Source organism: Podospora pseudopauciseta, chromosome 1, assembly GCF_035222475.1.
Source record: "Podospora pseudopauciseta strain CBS 411.78 chromosome 1, whole genome shotgun sequence".
Classification (NCBI taxonomy): Eukaryota; Fungi; Ascomycota; class Sordariomycetes; order Sordariales; family Podosporaceae; genus Podospora; species Podospora pseudopauciseta.
Genome location: NC_085892.1, coordinates 3,376,442 through 3,393,336, shown reverse-complemented (window position 1 = coordinate 3,393,336; position 16,895 = coordinate 3,376,442). Strand labels below are relative to the sequence as shown.

At 52.9% G+C, this 16,895-nt stretch overlaps 5 protein-coding genes across 5 annotated transcripts; 4 read left to right on the top strand and 1 right to left on the bottom strand.

Moving 5' to 3' along the window:
- Positions 1 to 1,542: 1,542 nt before the first annotated feature.
- On the top strand, positions 1,543 to 2,751 carry QC763_109420 (uncharacterized protein; the record flags this gene model as incomplete). Its single annotated transcript, XM_062907530.1, has 1 exon — positions 1,543 to 2,751. One exon carries the CDS (start codon positions 1,543 to 1,545, stop codon positions 2,749 to 2,751), a length of 1,209 nt encoding a protein of 402 aa, XP_062770485.1.
- A 1,505-nt stretch (positions 2,752 to 4,256) lies between these two features.
- On the bottom strand, positions 4,257 to 8,007 carry CMK2 (Calmodulin-dependent protein kinase cmk2). Its single transcript, XM_062907529.1, is given in 9 exon segments — positions 4,257 to 5,049; positions 5,121 to 5,506; positions 5,564 to 5,720; positions 5,790 to 5,997; positions 6,066 to 6,117; positions 6,217 to 6,597; positions 6,666 to 6,833; positions 6,874 to 7,837; positions 7,849 to 8,007. The coding sequence occupies 6 exon segments, from the start codon at positions 6,257 to 6,259 to the stop codon at positions 4,609 to 4,611; spliced, it is 1,287 nt and encodes a 428-aa protein (XP_062770484.1). The 5' UTR covers positions 6,260 to 6,597; positions 6,666 to 6,833; positions 6,874 to 7,837; positions 7,849 to 8,007; the 3' UTR covers positions 4,257 to 4,608.
- Positions 7,661 to 9,140, top strand: QC763_109400 (uncharacterized protein). The gene is made up of 3 exons (XM_062907528.1): positions 7,661 to 8,365; positions 8,447 to 8,600; positions 8,667 to 9,140. The coding sequence occupies exons 1-3, from the start codon at positions 8,321 to 8,323 to the stop codon at positions 8,933 to 8,935; spliced, it is 468 nt and encodes a 155-aa protein (XP_062770483.1). The 5' UTR covers positions 7,661 to 8,320; the 3' UTR covers positions 8,936 to 9,140.
- Positions 9,141 to 9,514: 374 nt separating this feature from the next.
- VPS33 (Vacuolar protein-sorting-associated protein 33) lies at positions 9,515 to 11,690 on the top strand (the record flags this gene model as incomplete). Its single annotated transcript, XM_062907527.1, has 3 exons — positions 9,515 to 9,640; positions 9,750 to 9,945; positions 10,051 to 11,690. The coding sequence occupies exons 1-3, from the start codon at positions 9,563 to 9,565 to the stop codon at positions 11,688 to 11,690; spliced, it is 1,914 nt and encodes a 637-aa protein (XP_062770482.1). The 5' UTR covers positions 9,515 to 9,562.
- Positions 11,691 to 12,817: 1,127 nt separating this feature from the next.
- On the top strand, positions 12,818 to 16,444 carry QC763_109380 (uncharacterized protein; the record flags this gene model as incomplete). Its single annotated transcript, XM_062907526.1, has 2 exons — positions 12,818 to 13,155; positions 13,240 to 16,444. The coding sequence occupies 2 exons, from the start codon at positions 12,818 to 12,820 to the stop codon at positions 16,442 to 16,444; spliced, it is 3,543 nt and encodes a 1,180-aa protein (XP_062770481.1).
- Between the last annotated feature and the right edge of the window lie 451 nt (positions 16,445 to 16,895).

Genomic DNA, 16,895 nt, shown 5'->3' with positions numbered 1-16,895 from the left:
AGTGAGCTGGGAAGGCATTTGTGCGGCGCCATCATCACTATCACATAGACAGTTTTCCGAGAGCACACCTCCCACGAGAAGTCCCTGGTCCCTCGTGTTCTTGTGGGAGTTGGGAGACTGCTGTGATACCGGAAAACAATCTGCTTGCCGTGACACAGATCGTGGTGCTGAAGCAAGACAAAAAAAAAGAAAAGAAGAAAAAACCAGATAACGAAGAAAGCCCGAGAACCAAAAGAAGCAATAGAGAGACCCACGACCCACGCCGTGTACGAAACTGTCCACTCGCGTTCAGTTCCGGGAGGGGGGGAGACCCAAAAGCTAGCAGGGGTGACAGAGGATCATTTTCAGGGGGGATATGCCTCTATTCCCGTTTGGTGTTAGGGCTCAGGGGAACGGGACCCGGGCTCGAGCCCCTGCAGGAATTTTAGCTCGCAGCACGAGCCCTCCCTTGGGCCCGGCCATCCAGCCACTGGTGTTCTGCTGGGGCCTGCAGAAAAATTGCGCCGATTCTCTGGCGTCATGCAGCTAGGAAGCTGGAAGGCACAAGATGACGCCTCCTGTCACTCTGTGTCCTTCTGGCACCGCGCGCGCGTGGGTGGGTGAGGTGATCCATAATAAAAATTGAATCCCCTCGCTCTCGTCCCCAGCAAGTCCTCCTTTCTTGGTTCTGGTTTTGTTCTGGAAGGAACTCGGTCTGCCGTTGTTTACTTCATCACCTGGCCTCACATTCGTTCGACCAACAACTTGGAATTCGCTCTTTCTCACCGCCGCCAGTGTGTTTGTTCAGCTTCGTCCTATCCTATCCATCTCAACGCGTTTGGTCGCCGTTGAAATCCACTCCTTGACCTTTTCTGGATCAATTCAGCCGCCTGGACGCCCAACCGCACCCCGTGTTTCCGACATTCTCTGGTCAACTCTGGTCAACTGGTCCCGGATCAGGCTAATATTTTTCAAGACGGTCCCGGACTCCCGGACCCTTACATACACCTGACACCCGTTTCGCAGCACCGGTGATCACTGACCATCCGGCCGTCCGCCGTCCCGTGCCAGTCCCACACCTCCGTTGCCCGCATCTGGGCCCCGGGGATTTTGGACGCATTTCCCAAATTGACACAGCATCGCATCCAATTTACCAGAGAGACCTTCCAGAAGCTTGGTCTCCCGCTTGCTTGGGAAGAGCTAAAATCCAGCCGGACCCTCTTCCGGAACCTCAGTCAACTGTCAAGAGCTGTCAAGCACTCGTCTCATCTCAGGGCTCCCTGTCCTAACCCACCCCAATTTACCGAAAGGGAATTGCCATCAGCGTCGTGTTCGGCCACCTCCTGTGGCCCCTTCGGCTTTCATTACAGTCAAAGCAGGGCGTATGCCTGTCCTGACCACCGTGACTAGCAATATCTATCGGCCTTGCCTCCTTGCGCGTGGAGAGTCTCACTTCAGCTTTCTCTAACCGGCTCCCTTGGAAGGCACATATCCAACTTCAACTCATCATCTGCCGGCACCTAACGAGACCAGACTGGAAAGCTTCGCCAATCGTCGCCCACCATGCCTGGACTCATTCCCTTGATGCTCGGCAACAGAGCGAGCTGGATGCCGCCTCCGTCCAACAACACATCACCAACATCAGAGACGGCGCCAAAGCTCAGACGCCAATCCACACAGAATACCGACACATGGCAGAGTTACCGATCACAGCGTCCGAAGCCGGTCAAGCGCTTCTCACTTCCAGCACCAGCACCTCTTCCAATGATTCCCTATTCATCAGCAGAGTGGAGGAAAGCCATCGCTGAGATCAAGAGACACCACATCGAGAAGAGATACAGGGCCTGCTCAGCACGATGTGTGGAAATCCTCAACGCCATCAAGGGCAAGTCTCAGGTTGAGCCAGTATATCTGATCTATCTTCACTTCTATGCCGCCACTTCATTGGAGATTCTCGCCCGACCTCTCCCACCAAGCTCACACAGAACCGACACCCTTCAGCAAGCCCGCAACCACTTTAATCGCGCATCCGCCCTCATCAACGCTGCCGAGGAATCCGTCGTCAGTAAAGCACGATCCAGCTCATCCATGTCGTCACGAGGCTCGAGTTGCCACTCGCCATCAAGTTCCATCAGCAGCTCTCGAGCTTGGACCCCAGAGACACCCACCGAGTCCGTTTCATCTTGCGAAGATAGCTGCAGCAGGGATATCTCCCCCAAACGTGTCAAGAAGGTCTCTTTCTCCCTCCCCAAGGAGGAACCCATCCAGATCAACATTCCAGAGCCCATGATCCGCCCAGACTCACCCACCCTCGGATTTGACGACTTTTACTTCTCCTCACCAGTCCTCTCGCAAAAGCTGCCCGACTTGCCAGTAAGCCCCAAGTTCCAGGAAAGGTTCCAAGAGGTCGAATATCCATTACACACCATTCACGAAAGCGAAGACGAGCATGACGACTCGTCATTAGCATCCCCCTCATCAGTGACGTCAGAGGAAGAGGACGAAAACGCGTACATGATCTCCCAGACTGTCGACCGCTGCTGCGAACACCTCTCCGGTCTCCGAAAACAACTCAACCGTCATTCCGCCAATGTGGACCAGTGGCTCAGGTCGCCAAATCTTGCCTCTGCTGCTCGTGCTAGGGTGAGTAGTGAGGTGGAGGATAAGCAAGCCAGGATTGAGAGGTTACGGAAGATGAACTGGGAGAGGACAAGGTTTGATCCGACGCGATATGAGGAGCTTTGCGAGGAGGTCATGGCGGAGCTTTCCTGATTTTTGTTTTCACAATTTTTGTTCTACTACTTTTACGATGTTTACGAACGGGCGCTACAACAATAACGAGATGATATCTGGGAGGAATTATTACTTTTTTTAAGCGACTTTATTCGACAGACAACAGGCAATTAGCATTCATGCATCAGGCAAGGGGTGGGTGGAGGAGGGATTGTTTCAAAAACTGGAAGGAGGGAGAGTCGAGGGAGGGGAAAGGACCTGTACATTCTTGGATTTGGGGAGGGAGGAAGTGGCAAGGGGGATGGATGGGTGGTGGCCACTGTGTACAGAGTTTTGGATCGTGTGTGTGTGTGCTCGATTTGGGAGGAGAGATTTGGGAAGAGTAACACTTACCTATTGTACAACAACTACAACAACTGCTTAGCGTTTTAGAAGCAAGGCGCATGGAGCGAGGGAGCATTGGTTTGAGGTTATTACTTGCTACAACAAGTCCAAGAGAGAACGATTTGCTTCTTCAAGTGTTTGTGTTTTGTGTTGTTTTTGTGGATTGTGTATATGGTAGGCTCAGGTAGGATAGTAGATAGGAAGTCTTTGAAGGGGTTTCAAATCACGATGTCGGCAGTTTTGCAGTTCATCTTTTCATCTCAATGTACAGTTTTTTTTTCATCAGTGAGGAGATAGTTTGTCTCCAATGCACCCTTCTGTCCTCTGATGCTTGTGTGAGACAGCCCCGGTGGGCTACTCTCTTGTTGTTGTTGTTGTTGTCTGTGGGGCGCCTCCAGCCCACACAGCCGCTTCATTCCCCCCCTCAGACCATCACAGGTGAGGCTGAAGGTGATAGTGGGCAATCCTTTGTGCGACCTTTCGGCGTTTCACGTGGTAATTAAGTTCGATAAACTGGGCTGCTCCTTCGATTGATAGATTGTATGAAGTGGCGGTTCTTAATCAAACTTGTTGTTCGGGGAACAAAAATAACCACCCAGACCAAGACTTTCCATGCTTTTCGGTTCTTCTTCTTCCATGCCTGTCGGGTGTAGTAGGGTGATGGAATATCGTAGCACGAACGGATTGATATGCCATCTGGCATGGCATGGGCTCATCACCACCCCGGGCTGTTATTGTTGCGTTCGAGCTTGAGGGGGTAGTATGTAGTAACTGGAAGTAAAGACGGCTGGGTACGTACCGCAACCCAGATATTTGTGCTCCCCTTGCTGTATCTATCTTGTAACTGAACTCAGCAAGCCATCATCATGCAACCTGTGTGACGTACTCCCACCCTTAACCACCTCTTTAACATCTTGACAATCACCCAACTTCATCCTTCTCTGACAAGCGCCCTAAACCTCGACAGTAATCGGTTGGTACCTCTCAAAGATAATCCCTCTTTCATCCCCACTTATATCCGAGCGATCCGGCATAAACAATACGAGGTGATCATCAAAAACAAAATTCATGTAAAACCCAAAAACACACTTCGGTGGAACCCAACGAACGACATCGACAAACTACCTAGCCGCTGAGAATATTCCCCATCACAACCGCAACATAGGTACCTCGAGGATATAACATAGGCTATAGTTGACTATCATGAACCCTACAGCTGATTTGAGGCAGGTACTGACTGAACCCTCTCCTGGAGCAACCAAAAAATAAAATAAAAAAAAATCATCAAATTGCCTCCTCCTTTAACCAACCTGACCTCTTACAGCGCGACAAAAAGGTACCAACACCACCAACGCACCAACTAACCAGGCTTGCTCTGATCAAAATTCTCCTGCAAGAAGGAAAAAGAACCAAAAAAGTCCTGCTATGCCACGCACGCTTCGTGTGTCAATCGGTATATCCCCTCCACTTTGGTATCATCACTCCCCCTCCCAACATTCTCAGCATCATTATTTACTTCGACCCCTCCCCCGTAGCCTCCCCAGTAACCTTCAACGTCTCCTCCTGCTCCTTCATTTCCCTGACCTTGGCCATAACAACCTCACGGAAAATAGCCCCCTTGATCGCCTTGCTCAACGTGCGCTTCTCCCCCACTGCTTGCTCACCCTCCTTTTTCTCTCCACTGCTGCCGCCGCCGCCGCTGCTGCCCTCTTCGTTAGCATTCTTGCCCGACTGGAAATGACGCGTCTGGTTCGCTGCTGACGTAGCATCCTTTGGCATGTCCGAATTATCGGGATCATCTTCCTGCATCTTGAGCGCCTCAATGCGGTTGGCCAGCTTGACCATCTCGATGCCTCTGCGCAAGCGCGCGCGAGTGAGATAAGCGCTGATCTCGGGCAGCAAGTTGTGGTCGGTGGCGTTCTCGCCGCTGAGCCAGGGGTGAGCGAGGGCTTGCTGTTTGAGGGGAAAGACAAGCTGTTAGTGGACTGGGCAGAGGGGTAAAAGGGAGTCGAGGGGAAAATTACCTCGCTAGACCACCGGTCTTCAGGCTTAGCCTTCAGCAGCTTCAGGATGAAATCCTTGGCATCGTCACTGACGTCCTTCCAGTACCGGTCGTGGAAGACGACGTGGCAGGCGCTGCACTCGTCGATGAGATCCTGGAGGTTCTCGGACCGGAATGGCGAGTAACCGCACAGGAGGGTGTAGGTGATGATACCCAGGGACCACATATCCACAGGCTTGCCGTGGCCCTGCTTGAGCATGACCTCGGGGGCGGCATACCCGAAAGAGCCAGCCATGGTGGTGAGAACCTCGTCCTTGGTGCCGAGCATCTTTGCGATGCCAAAATCGGCGAGGACGAGGTCGGAATCGGCCTCTTTAGTGAGGTAGAGCAAGTTCTCGGGTTTGAGATCTGGACCCGACGTGGTTAGCCCCTTGTCGTTACCCCTTTTTTCACCGATAAGCTTACCTCTGTGAACGACATTGTTCTTGTGGAGATAGTCGACGGCGCCCAAGACCTGCTTAATGGTTTGGGAGGCGTCCTTCTCGGTGAACTTGCCCTGTTGGCAAATTCTGTCGAACAGCTCTCCACCGGTGGCAAGTTCTGTGACGATATAGTACTTGTCCTACAAGAGGATCAAAGTCAGCGATTGGATTTCTGCGCCCAAAGTCGTTGTTGTCTAGGAGGAACGCACTCTCGACTCGAACCAGTCAACGAACTTGACGATGTGAGGGTGCTTGAGACGTTGGAGCATGTCCAGCTCGTCGAGGACCATGCGCTCGTTGCCCCGCACGTTCTTCTTCAGGATGATCTTGATAGCAACCCTGCCATCAGGGCCCTCGGCCTCCCTGACGATGCCATAGGTGCCCGCGCCTAGGGTGCGCCCAAAACGATATTTGGACCTGTTGAGAGGGGAGGTATCAGCGACACATGTTACTACAAAGAGGGAGGGTGGGATAGCTTTGCGCACTTCTTATCATAGCTCTCAGGTTGCCCATGCAGGCGATTGAGCATGTTCGAGACTGCGGTTCACAAATTCATATCAGCACGGGCTGTTCCTGCCGGCGCCGTGGCCGACCGGCTAGCTGGTAAACTACATGACGTAGAACAAGGGGACACACCGAAGCTCGAGAGGACATGGCGAAACTTGGCTGAAGGTGACATGGAGGTGGTGACTTACAGCTCATGGTGCCGAGCTTTGGCAAAAAAACAAGAAGCGGAAAAGTAGGAGGAGGCTTCTGGCTCTGAAGTGGCTGCGGGCAGCACGATTCAAGTAACCTTAATTTCTGGAAGATGTCACTTGGTGTCCGAGTGCCAGTATGTCGTGTTGGCACGTCCTGAGCCCCTGGCTGTGTTTTAGTTCGCAGGAAGAGAGTGACGAGAGCGAGGAGAAGGAGGGCGGCGCGTGCGACGGTAGAGAGCGGCTGAGGGGGGAGCTGGGGAGCTGGGGAGCTGACAAGCCTTCAGGCGCTTGAGGCAGAGCGTACGGTGTGCGTCGGTACCTGAGTGTGCTTAGGTTGGTATCGGCGCGAGGAGGAGGCAGAGAGGCAGAGGCATAGAGGCAGAGCACCTAAGAGGCAGATGCAGATGCACAAGGAGCGGGCTTGGCAGCAATTGGGCTGGGAAGGTGGTGGACGAGGGGTTGCCAAGCGATGATTAGCTGCCCCGCCGGCGACTGGATACGGGGATGAAGTGGAAACGGCGTTATTGGCGGTTACTGGATGAACACCTAGGTAGGCAGGGCGAGCAGCAGCAGTAAGAAGTAGTAGTAGTAGTAGTAGTAGTAGTAGTAGTAGTAGTAGTAGTAGTAGTAGTAGTAGTAGTAGCACACGGCAGGAAAATAAAGAGGTCGGGATGACTATGGCTATGTATTATGTATGTACCTCTTTCTACCGGGTACCCTCATACCCAACATGCTCAGCTCGTGGGAGGTCACCAAAAGGCCCAAGACCAAAAGCGGAAAATGCCTTATTTTGTCTCCCGCGTTGGTCCTTGACTGGCCACCGCATGTGCCAGGGGATCTAACCTTCTGCAGGCTGTGTGACCCTAGCCATCTGCCCAGCCTGGCGGGCTCTCTCTGCGGGGTGGGAGGGGAGTCAGTCAGTGGAACCGAGGGGTTGACGGGACGGGATCTGATTGAAGCCTCCTTGTTCGAGAAGGCCGATAGACCACTGCTCGGAGAGGAAAATCGGCCAGGATATTTTCTGATTTGGTGTACTCTAGAGAATCGTTAGTCCAGTCGTGGCATGGTGGTTAATCTGAGTGGTAATATTTCGTTAGACTGAGCAAGTCTTTTCCCGAGCTGCACCGCCTCCCGCAGATGGGGCCTTCGATTTGGCTTCTCAGGGTTCCCTGTGGCTCAGCCTTGCATGGGTGCAGATGGTGCCTCTCTTGGAGACAGAATGGTGTTTCCAGTTGCCGTCGGGTAGTAATGAAGGTTCAGGGACACATCAACTGGAAATTGAAGAGGCTTTCCGTAGGTCTTTATTCCTTCGGAAGAGGAAGAGGTTGGATTTCCCGACGGCCTTGTGGCTGACTAGTCAGTTGCTGGTGCATATGATCCCCAATATCTTGGATCTCCAGATAGTATCTCAACTGGTGGGAAGTCAACAAATCTAAAGGGCATCCGAAACCTAATACCGGGTCATTTGATTCCTTCCTATATGTTGCAGGCGAATGAGAGATTGTCCCTTACTTGGAAGCAAGGGAGGAATCTCAGCCGGTAGTAATCACCAAGTGACCCTTTCCCGTTCCTTTCCCGGGTTCCGGTGTCTTGGTTCCTGATCTCTAAGAAATCTCAAGCTGTGTGAGTGGAGTCTATCACGTACACATATGCCGCCGTTGTGATCCAAACCTTGGCCGCTCGCCTACCTACCCGCCAGTCATCCATCCCGTGCACCTTTTTGTCTATGAATTTAATGCCACCACTGAGAGCTTTTGAGAACACCACCAAACCTCAAGTGTTCTCTTCCTGTGTTCTTCCTCTGCATCGACCAGCTGGGGCTGGTTCTTTCCTTTTCGCTACCCCAGGGTCTTCAGGTTGCGCTGGTGCCTCGCCCCACCCCCGCGTTAAAGCTCTCTAAAAAGTACCCCGCCACCAACATCGAGCCATTGTAGGCTCTCTGCTGGGCGTCACCCCTTCTCGGCGTCACTCCTTCTCGGCGACCCTTCAGCTGACGGCTTCACAGGCAACGATTGCAAGCACGCACAGAAGTCGTCGACAAAATGGCCGGATTCGCGACTAAGCGGCTCGGCAAAGAGTTGTCGAAAGTAAGCAATCCTTTTCCTTCTGCGACTTCTTTTATCTTCTGTCAACGCCACTGACATTGTCATTGCCTTGTGCGCACATAGATCAACAGCACCTCCCTCCCTCCGGGCATTGAACTTGTGTCGGCCGATAACTTTGAAGAGTGGTTCCTGGACATCCGGGTACTCGACAACAATCCTCTTTACCTGAACGAGATCTACAGACTCAAGTTTCGTTTCAGTGCGCAGTATCCCATCGGTGAGTACGATTGCTTTCCTTTGCTTGCTGTCCAACCCCAAAAGTCGCTGACACCACATCTGCCAGAACCTCCCGAGGTGACGTTTGTGAAGCTCGCCGACCGACCAATCCCGATCCATCCCCACATTTACTCCAATGGAATCATCTGCCTCGATCTCTTGGGACAGCAAGGATGGAGTCCGGTGCAGAATGTTGAGAGTGTGTGCATGAGCCTCCAAAGTATGTTGACGGGCAACAGCAGAAACGAACGGCCCGCGGGTGACGAGGAGTTTGTGCGTGCCAACAGACTGCGCCCCAAGGATATCGACTTCTATTACGATGATAACAACGTCTGAGATGGGATGGACGGGTCTGACTTTGTCTGTTTTATATCTAGTTGGCTTTGATTGATTGGGATATGGCGTTTATTGAGGATGACTGGGATACTGGGCTTTGAAGTTTCTCTGATTGCATAATGAGCCGCTCTCACTCGGTCACAGCGAGCATCCGAGGTGGAGTTTGGAATTCTGCGAGCATGGTTGTCAGGCTAAAATTTCTGGGGGTTTTTCACAAGCTATTCGATGAGCTCACAGAAGCTCATCACTGATGGATCAATACTTGGTCTTGTCGAAGAATAGTCTGTGTTGAGAGGCAGACTGCCATGTAAAGTGTGTAGAGAAAGCGAAAGACTTGTTCACTATAAACATCTCTTTCATATCAATTGCGAGCAGGAATTGAAGAGAAAATGATATCAACACCAGAGTGGAAGATCAACTTGTAGATCTGGAATTATATATCTGAGTATCGGTGAAGCTATCCACCGACCACCGATCAGTGTGTGACATTGTGACCCGTGTGGAGCTTTGGAGCTCGGGCCATCGCCAAGTAATCCATCCAGGCGTCCGTTCGGTAGTCACTTGCTGCCTACTGAAGTTCGCAAGCTTCATGGACCAACTTCAACATCGCCATGACAGCTCACCACCATGGCTCCTCAACCGGAGTTTGACACAGAACATATCAGAGACAAGGCGCGGAGGGATCTGCTTCATCTTCTCGAAGGGGTAAGACCATAACCACCTCTCTCCCTATCACGGACCACACGGTTCCCTTGCGATGTTACAGCGTGCGGTGTTGAGTTAGTTGCTGAACTGACAGGCAGCGTCACCCTAGGTTCGTGGAAAGAAGAACCTCGTCATTGAGGAGAAGCTCGCCGGTCCGCTCGGTGTGATAGTCAAGGCCTCGACTTTACGTGAATACGATGTCGACAAGATCTTCTTTCTTGAGAACAAGAACACGGATACCAGCAACCGCAATGTTGTCTTCATTGCCCGCGGCGAGTCTGCCCGCAACGCTCATGCGATAGCCGGTAAGACATCCGCACCATCCTTCCCACCCTGCGACGACACCTCACCTTGAGTAAAATTGAGAGTATGCTCATGAGAGTCAACTGGGGCCACTGACAAGACAGCAGACCAGATTACTCGCCTTCAGCGAGAGGCGCAGACCCCGCTCGAATTCCATGTGTTCTGGGTGCCTCGGCGGACGTTACTTTCTGACAAGATCTTGGAGGAAGCTGGAGTCTTGGGAGACACCAATGTCGCCGAACTCCCGCTCTACTTCTTTCCCCTGGATAAAGATGTCTTGTCCCTAGAGCTTGACGATTCGTTCCGCGACCTTTATTTGGCCAAAGACCCCACGCCCGTTTTCCTGCTCGCCCGCGCCTTGATGGGCATCCAACAAAAGCATGGACTGTTTCCTCGTATTGTCGGCAAAGGCGACAACGCCAAAAGGGTTTCCGATCTTCTTTTGCGCATGAGACAAGAGTTACTCGCCGGCGAGGATGTTGGCGAGGCCGGCAAGGTTGGGCTCAGCCCCAGCACAACCACTGAAAACATCATCATTATCGACCGAGAAGTCGATTTTGTTACACCTCTTCTCACCCAGCTCACTTACGAAGGGTTGATCGACGAACTGTTTGGCATTCAAAATAACCAAACCGATGTTGATTCGACGATAGTTGGCGCAGCACCACAGCCTGGACCTCAAGCCGGATCGACGACAGCCCCGACGGCAACAGATGGGCAGACGAGAAAGCGCAAGATACAGCTGGACGGCTCTGACAAGTTGTTTGCGCAGCTTCGCGACACCAATTTCGCCGTCGTAGGCACTCAGTTGCACAAAATAGCCCGACGACTCCAAAGCGATTTTGATAGCAGACACAGTTCAAAGACGACAGCGGAGCTTAGGGAATTCGTGCAAAAGCTACCCGGATATCAGGCAGAGCAACAGAGCCTAAAGATACACACGGGCCTTACAGAAGAAATCATGAAGTATACGCAGACTGAGCTCTTTACGAAGCTCCTTGAGGTGCAGCAGAATCTGGCAGCAGGAGCGGATCCATCTTCGCAATTTGATGCCATTGAGGAGCTCATAGCGCGGGACACACCATTGCCTCAAGTTTTGAGACTGATGTGTGTTTACTCTTGCATCTCGGGGGGCATCAAGAGCAAAGAGCTGGACCACTTTCGGCGACTTATACTTCAAGGGTATGGATATCAGCATCTGCTGACCCTCCATAACCTAGAACGGCTCCAGATGTTTTTATCCAGGTCATCCCCTCTGGCATCCATGATTCCCATGACAGGCTCTGCGGGTGCGACTGGAAATAAAACCAACTACACATATCTCCGCAAGCAGCTCCGGCTCATTGTGGACGAGGTCAACGAAGAAGACCCCAACGATATTGCCTACGTCTATAGCGGCTACGCCCCTTTATCGGTTCGACTTGTCCAATGCATTCTCCAGAAACAATATCTACTTTCCCTCACAAGAGGGAACGGGGTGACGAGTGCGGCTGGACCGGCTGGAAGTGGAGCACAGGGATGGCGCGGATTCGACGACGCTGTCAAGCATGCTCGAGGCCAGACGTTCGACGAGGTCCAAAAGGGCGAGGACAAGGCTGTCAAAGCCAGGGCGTTGTTATCGGGAGGTGGTGAACAAAAGACGGTCTTTGTGGTGTTCGTGGGCGGCATCAGTTTCACTGAGATTGCCGCACTGCGGTTTATTGCAAAACAGGAAGAAGGCAAGTCGGACCATATACCCGACATGTAGAAGTCATGGCTAACTGATGGTACTACACAGCGCGGCGAAAGATGGTTATCTGCACGACTTCGATTATTAGCGGGAACAGGATGATGGATGCGGCAATTGAGAAGGAGTCGTTTGAGAAGAGAAACCCACAAGCCTCGGCTGCGGCGACAGCTTCTTCTCCGGCCGCTGCTGCTAGATGAGATGCTATACCCTAGGTATGATATTTAAATATAACAACCTGTCGTTCCATGCGTGAAGTTGGTGGCTGGTAGCAGCAGAGCTTAGGCCAGGCACTGCACCCTGGAAAATAGACTGTTTGCTCCGTCGAAGCAGGTAACTGAACTGCTGACCGAGGCAAACAAAGGCAAACGGTGACTCGAGATATCCCTGTGAGAATCCAAGTGATAGCCAAACTCTAGCAACAAGAATGGGCTGATGGCTTGATATCGGGCGGGGGAGGTGAGTTGGTGTGTTTTGGGGGGTATGGGTGCGGAGAGGCGCTCACGTGATAGCGCCGGGCAGGCCTGGAATGGACTTGGATTACAGTGACTGCACGGTTCGGCTCAGCTGTGCTGTGGAGATGAATCTGCGCTACTGTCTCCCTCTTTCAGACTCTTGCCCTTCTGCGAGGTAGACGGCAAATCACGGCCTCAATGCCATTCTCTTATTACCAAACCCTCTCATCCGTAACTCACTAGCCTCACTCTCGAACCTCGAGCCACTTTTCCCCGGTCCGCACGGTGCGCGGCCGCCGATATGTTCTCTCGAGGTAATACCACGCCCCAGCTCCCTGGACATTTTTGCTTTTTGAGGTGGTCTTGTCTTGGTTTCTATTCCAATCAGATATCAGATCAATGATACGCCAGCGCAGATAATCATTGATTCACCACCAGAGACACATTTGCTGACCTTGTCAAGCAGATATACGGTTCCTTTTCGTCTTATAGCTACAACCACATCTCGACTGCCAATCAAGCTGAATTTTCGGAGCCTGTGGCACCATCCCCCTGTCTGTGTATGGCATGAGGTGGAAGCGGAGTTGTCAGTCATCACCAGCGACCTGACCACCATCCGATCCGATATATCCGTCTATCCACGACCATCAACCTCACATCCCGCAAGCCGATTAGACCACCGGTTTCGCTAGGATGGGGCCCCCTTCCCGCCCCCGATCTAGAGATTCTAGCGGTGCTGGGAAACGACCTGTAAGAGGTTCTAGTCCGAATATTGATTCACGACGTTCAAACCGCATACCGGCCAGCTCAAGTTTTGCCAAGCCATCATCATCACCTGCCAGCGGCACGTCTTTGAATACCCCTGACTGGAGGGTGAAAGTCAAGGAGTCTTCGAGTCCATCTGAGGATATCGCTGCCGAGATAGTGGTCTGGACGGGAGACACTATGGATGTGGATGTGCCCAAGTCACCCACATCGGCGCCGCCGGAGATGTTAGACATTGCTGATGTGGCAGCTGAGGACATGAAGATGTAAGCGTCTCGATTCGACCTGTTCTTCAGCCCAATCAACCTGTCATTTTCAGATTGATTGTCACGTGCTGACTATGGAACAAGGGAACCTGGCGTGTCGCCATCATCGTCCCCCCTATCTCAACCTGCGTCGTCTCCCTCGATGCAGCCTGAATCTCTTCTCACTGAAGTGCCACCGCCGCTCTCCCTAGATGTTTCATCGGTTCCTCAACTTGAACCAACCACCCCTCTCCAACATGATCCTCCGCCACCCACCCCCCCATTATCACCTCCGGCACCGGCATCTGCAGTAGTAATATCCCAAACTGTGGAGAAAGATGTTGCTCCAAAGGCGGAAGGCTCATCATCATCAGTATCTCCCGCATCGGAACACTCCGACTTATCACCCGCCCTATCCTCGGTGTCTAGTAAAGCCACCACTCCGGTTGATAACGAAAGCTCCAAGGAGGGCATGGCACCTCCTGCTGCCCAACCCGCCAGTCAAATAAAAGACAAGCCGAGGCGGAGATATGACGTGCGGCCAAAGGTCTCTATCCCGCCTGATCTGCCGCTCTACGAATACGCCACACAGTGCATTTCCGGGGCCGAAGCGTCGAGACTAAACCCTTATGCCCTTCATCCAGAGGAGTACTCGATGCTCCGTGATCATATCAGCCATACACAAGTGACGACGTATCTGAATATCCGTAACGGAATCCTGAGACTTTGGGTCAGAAATCCACAGATCGCTGTCACACGTGACGAGGCTGTTGGCTGTGCCAAAGACTCGAGGTGGTTTGACGTTGCCAGCCTCAGCTTTGACTGGCTCGTCCGTCGCGGATATATCAACTTTGGGTGTGTTGAAATCCGGTCGTCACGTAAGCCAGTGCCCGAAGGCTCATCTACTCGGAGGAAACAAAAGACGATTGTCGTCATCGGCGCGGGGATGTCCGGGCTTGGCTGCGCAAGACAGCTGGAAGGCTTGTTCAAGCAGTACTCGAGGAAGTTTCGCGAGATGGGTGAGGAGCCTCCACGGGTTGTCGTCCTGGAAGGGAGAAGCCGTGTTGGCGGGAGAGTGTATTCCCGTGCTTTCACCACAAAACCAAAACAGGTCCCACCTCATTTTGAAGGCAAGAGATATACCGCAGAGATGGGAGGCATGATTATCACGGGCTTTGATAGGGGCAATCCCATCAACATCCTTCTCAGAGGCCAGCTGGGGCTTGACTATCACAAGCTGAACCCCGACATGACCATCTTCGATTCGAACGGCAAGCCTGTCGATTTTGTACGGGACCAGATGGTGGAGAAGCTCTACAACGACTGTCTTGAGCGGGTCAGCGAGTACAAGTTTCAGCAGCCGACGTCGAAACTGATCGAGGGCAACCGCGACTTGATAGACGAGGGCAGGGATAGTTCGGCGGAAACGCACAGGACGATTCGGCAAGCTGAAGAGGCGGCTGCTGCGCAACCGTATGCGGCGCCCGTGTCGGAACAAAACATGGCGCCGCAGGTTCACCTGGTACCCGTATCGTCGGATCGCGCCACTGGGAAGGTTCACACCGAACCAGGAACCCCAGGGGCTCAGAAAGCGGCGCATAGGGTGAGGGATATCGGTTGGCCGCTCAAGCATGGCGTCAGCGACGATGCTGATCTCGAGATTGATTCTCTTACCAAAGAACCCAATGCCACGCTCGGCAGCGTCATCGACAAGATCATTCCGCAGTACAGAGATCTGGTAGACTTCACGGCGCAGGATTTCAGGCTCATGAACTGGCACGTTGCCAATCTTGAGTACAGCAATGCCACCAACTACAACCAGATGAGCCTTCGGGGGTGGGACATTGACGCGGGAAACGAGTGGGAAGGGGCCCATACGATGGTTGTTGGGGGGTATCAGAGCGTGCCTAGAGGTCTGGCGATGCTTCCTACGCCATTGAACCTGAAGCAAAAGTCGCCAGTCCAAAAGATTACATACAGTCCTGACAACACGGGTAAAGCCACTGTTGAGTGTGAAGATGGTTACAAGGTGGAGGCGGACTACGTTGTCAACACTATCCCGCTCGGTGTGCTCAAGCACGGTAACGTGCAGTTTGACCCGCCGCTGCCGTCTTGGAAGGCCGACGCCATCAGCCGCCTAGGTTTTGGCGTGCTGAACAAGGTCATTCTTGTGTACAGAGAGGCGTTCTGGAACGAGAATCGCGACATTTTTGGTGTCTTGCGGATGCCATCTAGCCGGCATAGTCTGGAACAGAAGGATTACTCCTCTCAGCGAGGTCGCTTCTTTCAGTGGTTCAACATCTCCAAGCCGAGCGGGCTGCCTGTTTTGCTCGCGCTCATGGCTGGCGACGCTGGGTATGACACGGAGCAGAGCTGCAACGACGACCTTGTGGCGGAAGCGACAGAGGTTCTTCGCAGTGTTTACGGTTCTAGGGTACCCAAACAACCTGTCGAGGCGGTCGTGACCCGGTGGGCGTCTGACAAGTTTGCCCGCGGGAGTTACTCATCGGCGGGGCCAAACATGGAGGCGGATGACTATGACACCATGGCGAGGCCGATTGGGAATTTGTATTTTGCGGGCGAGCACACCAGCGGGACGCACCCTGCCACTGTTCACGGTGCTTATCTGTCGGGACTCCGCGCGGCGTCGGAAGTGCTGGATGCCATACTCGGGCCGATTGAGATTCCTACCCCGCTCATTGTCCCCAAGGACCACTCGTCCCTCAAGCGTAAAGCGTCGGGGGGTAATCAGAAGGACGGCTCCCTTGAGGCTCGGCTGAGGCAGTACGAGATTGACATGTGGGATCACATTGTCTCGCTGATTGACAGGCGGCCTGCGATGCCGGCCAAGCCGGCGAGCAACGCGTACATCTTTTTCAGCAAGTCCAACTACGACAGGGCGAGGAGGAAGCTGGAGGAGGGGAGGCGGCCGGGCAAGGGGAAGCCCTCTGCTAACGAGGTGAGGGTGATGAGCGCAAAGATGTGGAAGGAAACGACCGAGGAGGAGAAGAGGCCGTTTGTGGAGATGGTGGAGGAGCAGAAGAGGGCGTATGCGGAAAGGATGGAGGAGTGGAAGAAATTGGGGGAGGAGTGGGATGGGAAGGCCACCCAGTTGAGGTTGAAGTATGAGAGGGAGCATCCGGTTCCGAAGGCGGAGGAGGTTGGGGAGAATAATAAGAGGAGGAAGGCGGCGGCGGGCGTGGAGAGCTATGCTGAGGATGAGGAGGAGGATGAGGAGGAGGAGGAGGAGGAGGAGGAGGAGGAGGAGGAGGGGGAGGGGAAAGGGGAGGATGTGGTTATGGAGGGGTAGGGGGAAGCAGTGAAGAAGCGGTGACTATCCTCATCTGATGGCGTTTTGCTTTTATCATTTGGTGTTGGTGTTTTTTTGGAGGCGTTGGTGTTAAGGGAAGGGGGTTTAAAAGGGTTGGGTGGGCATTTGATTTTTGTGTCTCTACACTTTTTGTCTTTGCTGTCCTGTTTGAGGTGCTTCTCTGTTGGTGGTGGTGGTGCTGGTGAGTGGGCGTAGTAGGATTGACTTTGTGCAGTAGATGTACTAGGGAACAAACTGGAACGTACATATATACTGTAGCTTTTGGGTCGGGAATAAGAGTACTAGCGTAATTTGACCGATACTTGAAGACATAATAGTGTGTTGTACATGTGGTAAACTATTAGCAAACTGGAATTGATTTTACTGGGATTGAGGGTGGTCTTGTGACCTTGGGATGCGAACGGCGGTGTTGCGAGAGACAACTGGCATG

Bases quoted from the DNA above. Each gene is read 5' to 3' on its own strand.
- CMK2 (XM_062907529.1), bottom strand. From the start codon at position 6,259: ATGTCACCTTCAGCCAAGTTTCGCCATGTCCTCTCGAGCTTCG. The intron at 6,118-6,216 runs GTGTGTCCCCTT...TGTGAACCGCAG, and splicing joins CCATGTCCTCTCGAGCTTCG to TCTCGAACATGCTCAATCGC. The intron at 5,507-5,563 runs GTAAGCTTATCG...CGTCGGGTCCAG, and splicing joins GAACAATGTCGTTCACAGAG to ATCTCAAACCCGAGAACTTG.
- QC763_109400 (XM_062907528.1), top strand. From the start codon at position 8,321: ATGGCCGGATTCGCGACTAAGCGGCTCGGCAAAGAGTTGTCGAAA. The intron at 8,366-8,446 runs GTAAGCAATCCT...GTGCGCACATAG, and splicing joins TCGGCAAAGAGTTGTCGAAA to ATCAACAGCACCTCCCTCCC. The intron at 8,601-8,666 runs GTGAGTACGATT...CACATCTGCCAG, and splicing joins CAGTGCGCAGTATCCCATCG to AACCTCCCGAGGTGACGTTT.